General features: G+C 47.6%; 1 protein-coding gene across 1 annotated transcript; it reads right to left on the bottom strand.

The window, feature by feature from the left end:
* Positions 1–3,763: 3,763 nt before the first annotated feature.
* Positions 3,764–5,008, bottom strand: GPR19 (G protein-coupled receptor 19). The gene has a single exon (XM_009636541.1). It carries the CDS (start codon positions 5,006–5,008, stop codon positions 3,764–3,766), a length of 1,245 nt encoding a protein of 414 aa, XP_009634836.1.
* Between the last annotated feature and the right edge of the window lie 6,608 nt (positions 5,009–11,616).

The raw sequence follows: 11,616 nt of genomic DNA, 5'->3' as shown, positions 1-11,616 counted from the left end.
GCGGCGCCTGCCGGAGGCTGGAAGGAGGTGTCAGGAGACCTCTCTGTAGCTTCCCTGTGTCCTACGCTCTGTCCTCAAGCACCCGCTGATGGATACGGTGAGCAATAGGATACTGGGATGGATGGACCTCTGGTCTGAACCCTGCGGGACTCTCCTGTGGATGTTCTAAGAAGACAAAATGGAAACCTTCTCGGGCGAGGGGTGCAGCACCTGGGCTGGACCTTCCATGGCTCCAGCTCACGAGAGCACATTGATCCTGCAGAGTGAGGGGAATTCAGCAACCGGATGTATCGCTGACCATTTTGTGGATAAACAGTTATCTGTGTTTTCTGAGGGCATGCTACTGTAGTTCTGGGCAATACTGTGGGAATTAAGAAAATATACCAATATTCCACACACAGACTTAGTCTAGTTCTTGTTAATGAGGTTGATAACTGGGGAAAAAATAAAAAGGCTGTCTGTTTCAGGAAATATAAATGACTTCGAGTGGATTTATGCATCTATATACCACAGCCAAAATAAAGGGATATAAAAAAGCAGTCGTTTTCCTTTCCATTTCTCCCTGCACACAGAGAGTGTAAGAGCTCTTCTGTTTTGTAAAAAAGTAATGCTCATGATTCAGGGGGGGTAGTTGCAAAAAGCAGAATGTAACTGAAATTAAATAGGACTGGTGCTGTTATCCATGCTATGGGCAAATATGGCCACGTCTTTTGCTCAGGCCGATTTTTATTAATGGCCTGACTGTTTTAGGACAGGCATTTCTGTCCTCTGAAAGATCAATGTCCCTTTCAAAGACAGAGACTGAGGTGCAGGTTCCCCAGTGCTGCTGACCTTGCTCTTGTGGGCCCTCAGCAGTTACCTCTCTAAAGCAGCACAGAGCGGTCACCCAGAGAGGACTCTCATCGCTGACTACACCACCCCCCACAACACTAATGCAATCAGTAATCCGTCTACTTTTTAGATGGTGTTTTTCACCAGCCTGGATGCTTGCGTGACCTCTGCATTTCTGAGCAAGCACTGAAATACAGCTTCTAGCCCCTAACAGTGTTGTTACCCCATCCTCATGAGAGGAGTAGAGCTACATCCTTGAGAGAGCAAGCCGAGTTCCCCTCCAGAGTAAATGCTTTGAGTTAGTGGACACACGGTATACATGGCCACAAGGTATAGGTGCCTACCCCCTTGTTCAGCTGGGATGTAGGGCAAGTGCAGCTGCCCCATCAGCCGAACACCTCCCACCACCCTCCCCTGCCCCGCAGCCTTGTGCCCTGTGCCAGTGGAGCGGAAGCTCAGCCTCTGCAGGGCCAGCCTGTGGGTGCCCGTGTCCTCCCCCCCCTCCCCCCCGGCGGCGCCTGCCGGAGGCTGGAAGGAGGTGTCAGGAGACCTCTCTGTAGCTTCCCTGTGTCCTACGCTCTGTCCTCAAGCACCCGCTGATGGATACGGTGAGCAATAGGATACTGGGATGGATGGACCTCTGGTCTGAACCCTGCGGGACTCTCCTGTGGATGTTCTAAGAAGACAAAATGGAAACCTTCTCGGGCGAGGGGTGCAGCACCTGGGCTGGACCTTCCATGGCTCCAGCTCACGAGAGCACATTGATCCTGCAGAGTGAGGGGAATTCAGCAACCGGATGTATCGCTGACCATTTTGTGGATAAACAGTTATCTGTGTTTTCTGAGGGCATGCTACTGTAGTTCTGGGCAATACTGTGGGAATTAAGAAAATATACCAATATTCCACACACAGACTTAGTCTAGTTCTTGTTAATGAGGTTGATAACTGGGGAAAAAATAAAAAGGCTGTCTGTTTCAGGAAATATAAATGACTTCGAGTGGATTTATGCATCTATATACCACAGCCAAAATAAAGGGATATAAAAAAGCAGTCGTTTTCCTTTCCATTTCTCCCTGCACACAGAGAGTGTAAGAGCTCTTCTGTTTTGTAAAAAAGTAATGCTCATGATTCAGGGGGGGTAGTTGCAAAAAGCAGAATGTAACTGAAATTAAATAGGACTGGTGCTGTTATCCATGCTATGGGCAAATATGGCCACGTCTTTTGCTCAGGCCGATTTTTATTAATGGCCTGACTGTTTTAGGACAGGCATTTCTGTCCTCTGAAAGATCAATGTCCCTTTCAAAGACAGAGACTGAGGTGCAGGTTCCCCAGTGCTGCTGACCTTGCTCTTGTGGGCCCTCAGCAGTTACCTCTCTAAAGCAGCACAGAGCGGTCACCCAGAGAGGACTCTCATCGCTGACTACACCACCCCCCACAACACTAATGCAATCAGTAATCCGTCTACTTTTTAGATGGTGTTTTTCACCAGCCTGGATGCTTGCGTGACCTCTGCATTTCTGAGCAAGCACTGAAATACAGCTTCTAGCCCCTAACAGTGTTGTTACCCCATCCTCATGAGAGGAGTAGAGCTACATCCTTGAGAGAGCAAGCCGAGTTCCCCTCCAGAGTAAATGCTTTGAGTTAGTGGACACACGGTATACATGGCCACAAGGTATGGGTGCCTACCCCCTTGTTCAGCTGGGATGTAGGGCAAGTGCAGCTGCCCCATCAGCCGAACACCTCCCACCACCCTCCCCTGCCCCGCAGCCTTGTGCCCTGTGCCAGTGCCCTCACCACCGCCAGTTTTTCATGAGCATATCACCTTTGCGGGGCATAGGGGGGCACAGAGAAGCCCCCCCTGCCTCTCCCTGCTGTCCCCCGGCTGGCTGAGCTGGTGCCGTTCCACTTCCCACCAGGACCGAAGCCCTGTCCAGTCCTGTTGGGTTGTGTTCTCACTGTGCTGGCAGAGAAAGAGCAGCAGGAGCTGTGTCCTCCTGCAGTCACAGCTCCCTGCCAGCTTGTCTCCTCTGGGACACCTCTTAACAAATGCACCCATGGGGGATGCCGTCAGGGGAGCATGAGACTGCAGAGCTGGTTTTCCTGCTCCTGTTTGGGAAAAACCACTCCTTGCTGCAGGTGCCAGGGACGTACCTCAGAAGAAGGGACTCCGGCTGGGAGACACACTCAATTTAAGAAGTGAGGAGTCGCTGGGTGCCTGGTACCACTGTGTCCCCTTTTGATCAGCAGGTCTTCTCCCAGGTGGTGCCCAGCCCTGGCTGCTGGGTGGGTGCACCAGGCTGGGTGTAGAAGGAGCTCAAGAGGAGGCGGGGAAGGCAAGACCAAGGGGAGGACTTTTCTCAGGGGGTTTGGAGCATGAGACCTCTGGAGAGGCTCAACGCCCAAGGTGCAAAAGCATCCAGCACTGGCCTGATGCTGACCTTACCGGGGCAGTGGGCACTTTCCTGTCGATGTCAGTGGCTCAGAGCGATGCCAGCATTGCCCACGTATAGACATCTTACCTGTGGGGTCTGAGCAAGAAGGAAAACCCCAGGGCAAAAGTAGCCATAAGGAGGTAATGAAAGGAAGTGTAGATGCCTTTGGGTGGATTTATGCGTTTATGTATGGTGGCCAATGGACAGGGATTCACAGACGTGGTGTTTTTTCTTTCAGTTTTCTTCCTATAGAGGGAGACTATGAGAGCTTTTCTGTTATGTAAACAAGTAGCGCTCGTCATTTAGGGGGAGTAGGTGCAGGAAGCAGAATGTGAATGCAATGAAATAGACTGGACACATCAAAATCAAGGCATTTAATAAAATAAACCATCTTTTTTTCTTCCCTAAAAGTTGCATTAAAAAGAGGTAAATATACATTGGTTCAAAACCAGGAGAAAGCTCCTTGTTCTGGGGGTAATTTTTCAAAGCGACAAAGCCAACTAGACAAAGGTATTTGGGGGATTGGACTGGATAGGCCAGGCAAGCTTTTTTTCCTTTGCTTCCCTGTTAAAAGCATCATAGATTGAGTCTTTGGTGACAGTTTTGGCTGGAGCTGGGATTTCTGCGATCCCAACGTGGTTTTTTTTGGCTATCCGGGAACTGGTGGTGATGGTGTATGCATTGCTTCTGTAGCATTTCATGGCAGACATGCAAAAAGTCTCTTTCATCCCTCTCCTGAAGTTTGCATTATACACGGAGTAGAGAGTTGGCTTAGAGGCTGAAGAACTGAAAGAGATCCAGGTGATGGCCAGGAAAACCAGGGAGCTCTTTCTGTAGTCTGTTTCTGGTGGGTGCCACAGCTGTACCACGTAGAAAGGGAGCCAGGACAGGAGAAACACTGAGTTTAACATTAGGAACATCTTGATGGTTTTCACTTTGGCTCTTGGGACAATGTTCATTGTCCTCCTGACAGTCCTGCCATCGGTGCCTATTCTCCAAATGTACTTGATGACCTTCTGGTAGAAGAGCATAATGAGGATGGATGGGATCAAAAACACCACCAGGAGGTGGATGATACTGTAGGTGGCTCCTTCCCAAGAATCAGGGAGAAAAAAATTGCAGTGGTCATCACTGTTGGAGCCATAGAAAAAGAAAGCGGGTGATGCAAATACAGCGTCACACAGCCAAGAGGCCATAATCATTTTCTTGGCTTTCTCTCTCGACACTTTGAAGCTCAGGGGGTAGACAATAGTGTAGAATCGATCCACGCATATAGAGAGGAGCACATATATCTGGACTCCAGGGGTGAGGTACTGTATGTACCTTACCAGCTTGCACATGATGTTCCCCAGAGTCCACCTGCCATAGGTAAACTGGAGCAGCACAAAGGGCACACTTGCAACACTGATGAGAAGGTCTGCACAAGCCATGGCGACAACAAAATAGTTGGTGGTGGATTGTGTTCTCCGGCTCCTGTGGATCACTAAGCAAACAAGGGAGTTTCCAAAGATGGAAACCAGCCATAACGCTCCCAAAACCATACTGGCTGCTGCGATTTCCCCCGGCCTCAGGTCATACAGCAAGACAGTGTGGTTTCTGCTTGAACTGGGTCCTGTGGGTGATGCCGCCATCTTGTAGCCAGCAGGAGGGGTGGAAGTTTCAGGGTAGCTCTTGTTCTGCAGCAGGAGCAATAAGGTAGGGAGAACAAAAGGACCACTGCTGTTATCCATGCTGTGGGCAAACATGGCCACGTCTTTTGCTCAGGCTGTGTAGAGAGAAAAGAGAAAAGGCTGCATTTCATAAATATGGGTGAAAGAGCTACCTTAAGCAATGAAAGGTATGTTTAAGTAGTACGTGGACTACTCTAAAGCAGTAGAGTTCAGAAAACTGGTCAGAAATACACAGTGAGACTCTCTAGTAGAGCAGAGGCCATTAAGTTTCATGCCGATTTTTATTAAAGGCCTGACTGTTTTGAGACAGGCATTTCCGTCCTCTGAAAGATCAATGCCCCTTTCACGGAGGGAGACTGAGGTGCAGGTTCCCCAGTGCTGGTGACCTGCAAACTGAGTGAGTGGAACATGCCCCATTGATCCTGGAAATCAGCTGTACTTCACGGTGTCTATGGAAGTGACAAAAAACCTAGGCCAACAAAGTCCCTGCACCTTTGACTTGACATAGCCATCAAGTAGATAGGCAAAGGAGGTGTTCCTTATACTGAGAGATGGAACGGGAAATAATATTTTCCATGATAGTAACACCTTCATTGGTAAGGACACTAGCAGCCCAGCCCTGCTCCCACCCAATCTTTAGTAACATTGGTGTTTGTATCCCTAATATCCCTGAGTCTTTTTGCTTCTGGATGTAACTTTGGAAGGTAAACGAGGTCTGGATTTGAAGGCAAAGGAAAGATCAGCACAGTGGCAGGGCTGGCAGCAAGCAGCCTGGGCGCTTCTCACTGTGAATGCTCCTCAGCCCTTCCATGGTGAGGAAATTGTCATCAAGAGATGGACATTGTACAGACCTTAAAGAGTCTGTCTTGAACATGGATGCTGTCCTGCATGCCCTTGCCTTGCTAGTTACCTCTCCCATCAAGGGCAGGATTTCCTTCTGTCACTTGGAGAGCAAGGTGTGGCACAACAACCTCCCCCCAAAACCTGCAGCAGTCTTTTTCATCAAGGGCAGGATTTTGACACGGAGGGAAAACTCTGGGGGAGGAGGTAAATGCCCTGAGGCAGCTGAGACGTAGGGGGACCCTTTTGATTTCCAGGAGTGGAGCCTCGGGTTGTGTCGGTTGACCTGTGCCTAGGTACGACTGCAGTCAGCTGTGGAGGATGTCTGTGCTCTGGAGAAAACCCCGGGAGAGTGTCAATGACCTTACCTTGGTCAAGGACCTCCCAAGCAGCAAGTCTGACTCTTCACAGATCCCCCTGTCGAGCCTGGCTGCCGAGCAGAGCCCGTCCTCCACTGACCTGAAGTGCTGCAGAAGTCTGTGGGTGACCCAAGGGGCAACGGACAGGTTGCCATGGGCGACTGACACCAACACACAACAGGGAACCTCTGCCCACAGCCGTATCACGGGGAGGCCCTTGCTCAGCTCTGGGAAGGGACTTGGTCACTTTGTCTTGCCCTTGGGATGTGCCAAATTTCGGAGCTCAGGAGTGCTCTGTTGACATGACCGGTGGGTTTGCAGGGGTGTGGGGGTTGCCAGATGAGCCCCACCCGTGTTGTCCTTAAGGGTGAATGGCTCATCTTACAGTGGCCCCCTTTCTCCTTTTTCCATTCCAGTAGGTCTCTTCCTTCGCTTGCCAGAGCCTTGCAGTCCTCCCTCCTTCTTGCTGTCCCCTGGGCAGGCATTGCCTTGCCTGGGCACTGATAACATAGCCTTCGCAGCCCTGAGGCTGGGTAGTGAACATCACCCAGTCGGTCAGCAGGAGGCAACCAAAGAGATTGAAACTGGGTTTGAAGGGGATTACGGCTCTGTCAGCTGCCAAACAGCTCACTAGTACAGATGGGGAGCATTTGCACTTGGGGGCCCTCAGCGGTTAACTCTCTAAAGCAGCACAGAGCGGTCACCCAGAGAGGACTCTCATCGCTGACTACACCACCCCCCACAACACTAATGCAATCAGTAATCCGTCTACTTTTTAGACGGTGTTTTTCACCAGCCTGGATGCTTGGGTGACCTCTGCATTTCCAAGCAAGCACTGAAATACAGTTTCTGGGATCAAACTGCAGCTGGTCCTTTGTGGCAGGTATGGTACACACTACAGTATGGGATATTTATGAGCTCCTGTTTCAAGAAGTGAGGCAAGAATAGTTGGTTATATTGCTAGACAGTTTCTAAACTTGGATTTAGCCAGATAATTGGGTTGGTCCTAGAGTATCACAGGGATAAAATGGAAAATACTTAATATTAGTGCCTATGGGTTTGCAAACACTGTGCTTGGGGCTGATACTTCAAAATGTCCTTTCTATCATGGTGTTGACATGCAAAGCCTCTTATTAGAAATAGCAAGTCTGTTTCTGTGGGTTTATTATATGAATGTTTTACTCCAAAGTCTTGATTCTGTGCAAGGTAAATCAGGATTCAATTAATGACCAGAAGATCAAAAAGTTCAGCCCATAACCCAAATGGACAAATTCAAAAAGCCATCACCATGCTCTTCAGCTTTCCAAGTGATCCAAATTCCCAGCTTTGCTCTCTGAGGTCTTATTCAGTGTTTTGCTGATGCTTTTTGCTCTGCCTACTCTAGCTCTGCATCTATCACCAATTACTTTCTCCTTGTTTGCCTACTCAGAGGGGAGCCTGAAAGTGCAAAGCCACTGGATGAATTTGGGATCTTGCTCCTTGCACTGTTTTGCTTGTCATCTTCAATTATGCAATGCAAAAAAAAATAGTCAGATGTGGAAGAGGAAAAGATGTATTAATTGCTTGATATGATTAGAGAAGATTTTTTTTTCCCCTAGCTTTTTAGACCCTGTATTCATCAGCTGCGCTTAACATACACTTGCGTGTTTCACACGTACAGGCTCGATGTACAATCAGCTGCACAGCACAGGCATAAATTTAGCGTGCTTGAAAACGCAGGGCGTGCTTGCGAGGAGTGCGGCACAGCTGCGCGGACACAGCCAGCCTGCCCAGTCGCAGCCCGGCTACCGCAGGGACCCCGCTGGGCCTCTCCTCCACGCCTCGCACCCTGCCCGGCCGCTGACTCGGCACCATCGGAAAGTGGGTCACCAACGCGTGAGTCACCAGCGCTGCGCCCAAAGCAGCCAGCCTTATTTAGCAGCTTTTGCATGCAGGGAGCTGAAAACACGACTCACGTTGGGCTCGCAGCTGAAGCAGTTTGAGGCTAGTAACAACTGGAGTTGTTTCAGTGGGGCGTGTTAAATGGGGGATTTTGCATGGCACCGTCCTGTCCAAGTAACACTTGGAGGCATCGGTAGTGAGACCCAGAAGTGGGCATCATGGTGGTTGAGCCGCCAACCACCCGCAAGGGTCACTGTCTGCAGATGGCACCCTGCCCCTCGTCCCTTCTTCTGCTGGAGGGCTGTGCAGCACTGCCCAGCCTGGCCTTCGCTTCCCCCTCATCATTAGGTGCCCTCCTCGTTGTTTTCTTGGTGGCTTTGCCAGGCAGATGATCCCTGGTTTCTCAAAAACCTTCTGTTTACCTTTTCCCACGCTCTGTCGGGTAGATCTGCTCCCCCAGGGATATCCTGCCTCCATCAGCTGTCTGCAGGGCATTTGGGCTGCTCTGTCTGGCAGAGTGGCAGGATGCATTGACAGTACAACCCGCTAAATTTTGTGTTAGAATTATTTGTAATAGAATAATACATGTGGAGCCTATTAGCCAGATAGATAGAAAAGAAGATTATGGGCTAATTTTCTTCCTTGATTTCCCTTCTTGCCATGCAGAAGTACATGCCATTCAAAAATAGCCAGCTGCACAAATTAAGCTCAGTAGAAGAATAACCTCATGAAACTTCTTGAAGAGTAGTGGAAGTCAGGTACAAGAATGAAACAACCTTCCTAAGCCTTTAAAATATGCAGGCTTGCTAACACTGTTCTCACGATATTTCTCCTGGTGAGCCAAATCTGCTGTCCATGTCTTTTCAGACCCGAGACATTTAGTTATGCAGGTGGGTAAACCCCCAAATAGTTACAGGGTTGTAGTACTCAAATAGTACCTTTTTTTTTGCTGTGTTTTGCCTAGAAGTCAGCCCAGCCACTGTTCACTGGAGAATGCAGGTAGCCTGCAAACACAGAATCACAGAATCACTGAGGTTGGAAAAGACCCTTAAGATCATCGAGTCCAACCATAAACCTAACACTGTCGATTCCACCACTAAACCATGTCCCTAAGTGCCCTGTCCATGTCTACATGTCTTTTAAATACCTCCAGGGATGGTAAAATGGAAGAGGTACCAAACACAGGTGCAAGTAATACTGTATTTTGTGATTCCTTTTTCACTGGAAATAATCCAAAGCCATTCAGCACACTGCCCACAAGATCCAGGTGAAAATGTAAGTGCAATAATAGGGACTCTAACTACCCTGAGCATAGGATTGCTCTGGCTGAACAGCAATTACCTGGTTTATTTTTTTAAAAAGTAAATGCTATCTGATTAACCAATGTGCTCTGAGATTCCTGCATTCCTAGTCATGGATATTTTTCCCTTCTAATGGACCAGAAGCTGATCTCTTTTTATATTAAAGGATCTCTGTTCAACCCCATTTTTTCTAGGTGGCACTGAGATCAGAATCATGCCTCGCTTTAGCGCTCAGAACCTTAGTGTCTGTGGCCCAGCGTATCTTCTCCTTCCGTGGGCAAGTTGGCTTTTTATAGCGGAGACTTAGACTTCTGCATTATGAGTAATGCTCCCAATGGCAACATGAGCGTGAAAAGCTCGGCGTGCTCACTGCTCCGTATGGGTTTAGGATGCAAATAACCACAGAGTCTGTATCTTGCTACATTAGGAATCTCCAATTCCCATGTGCCCGTTTGCTGCACCGTTTGCTGAAATGTGGTTTAAGTGTTAGGAAACTGCTCGACTTGCAAATATCAGATCCATTAGAAAACAGTGATGAGCTCTTTAGCCTCCCTCTTCTGTGCTGATCAATAAGCAGGTATTAGAAATACAAGAAGTAAAAATTACATATAGCAAATACATGATGACATTTTTATTTAACAAAAATGCTTTTGTTTGATTTTCCCTTTAAACCTCTATAACACTGAGCTGACTGAAAGGATACTTCCTAGTAACTGTGAGTCTCCACGGATGCAGCAGTGCCAAAAACCTCACTTTTTCTTTTGAACATTCTAGAGTGGGAATCCTTTTAAAACTGGTGTAAGGAGTTTGTGTATTTCTGTTTAAAACCCTAAATTTTGTGCATTTGCTTGGAGAAAAAAAGGACATGTGAAATGACTCGTAATCATCAAAGAGGGATTTCTTGGTGCCACACTGCCTATTTTATGGACCTTAACTTGCAGTTTGAAGGCCCAAAGACTCAATTTTCAGAGTTATCGCTTTGGGTTGATAGTGAAGGAAACATATTCTTGCTAACTCTCCAACACAGATCTGTTACTCAGAGAAGAAGTATTTGAGCCACCAGGACTTCAGAAAATCACTGCCATGTCTACTTTGCTGTTGCATAAAGCCCATATGGCATAGTAGCTTTGCGTTTGCATGTTTACTGTCCTGCCTAGAAATGTAGTGTCCATTGCAATGTGGAAGAGCAAGATCTAGTAAGATTCACAAAGGAATGCGATAAATGGCTTTTTAAATGTTTAATCAAAAAAATAAAAATCTTTTTTCCCCAACTGCTGTTTTTCAGGAGTAAAAAGGTAGCTAAAGAAACAGATCACTCTACATTGCTTAACCTAGCACCAGCAGAGGGATTTTTTATTCAACATATTTTACCTCTCTGCATCATAATTGCAAAACAGTAGGCAAGCTTTGGCCCAGCAAATTATTTCAAAAGCATTAAGCTGGTCATTTACTCCCTAAACTTCCCTCTCTGAAGAATATCTCATGAATAGCTGCCAGACTGGAAGAGGAATGCTTCATCTAACTGAGTTTAATCAACATTAGAAGTGGGAGTAAATTGAATCAGAAGAGGGGGGCATTCGTCTGGGTGTAAGATGCTAGAAGGTGACATTCGTCCCTGCCTAAATTCAGATTAACTACCCCGTGCATGCATTGCCTCGATGTAACAAGCCTTTTATAGAAGAGCACAGAGTCTTTCAACCTCTCTCTGTTTCTTGCTATGCGGAAATATCTGTGTGCATATTGAGGCCATTTAGTACTTCTGCTTCCAGTGGAGGAATGCGGATGCACATGCTTTTGTAAGCACACGGATTCGCTGCCAGTGCTTTTCTCTGGTCTAATGCTCATAAAAATGCTCAGCTATTCACCCTGTTCCTCTTACGAAGGCTTTTCTATTCTCCGGGCTGCTCTTCTGAGCAAAGCCTGAAAATCTCTTGAGGTGAAGTGTGTTCTTCCTCACTCTCTGCATGTCAGTGCATGGGGATAGAAAACAGCTGTCCCCTTTTATGAGGAGAATGAAATGTTTTGAATGCAATAAAACTTTTGAGGTCCATACCCATGTCTCATTGCTGCCTGCTCCCTGGCTCTACCCAGCTGGTGGAGGTTCCTGTTCTAAAGCATGGGTAGCTAAAGATGACGTGAATAGAAGCGTGGATAGGCTGTTTCATGGATGAAGCTTTCAGTGCCAGTGTGGTCTCAGTTCAACTTATGGTAAAAGCTTCCAAACTGAACTGATGATGTAAGTCGATATACATTATTGTGTCTTATATCAGCATCTGAGAGGCTAGCCTGTATTGCAGGGTGA

The sequence above is a fragment of the Egretta garzetta genome, unplaced genomic scaffold (assembly GCF_000687185.1).
Source record: "Egretta garzetta isolate BGI_Z169 unplaced genomic scaffold, ASM68718v1 scaffold293, whole genome shotgun sequence".
Lineage (NCBI taxonomy): Eukaryota > Metazoa > Chordata > Aves > Pelecaniformes > Ardeidae > Egretta > Egretta garzetta.
Note: the sequence above shows the minus strand (reverse complement) of the source record. Positions and strands in the feature narration are given on the sequence as shown.

What these genes read in the sequence shown, in the direction of transcription:
- GPR19 (XM_009636541.1), bottom strand. Translation starts at nt 5,008, where the DNA reads ATGTTTGCCCACAGCATGGATAACAGCAGTGGTCCTTTTGTTCTCCCT.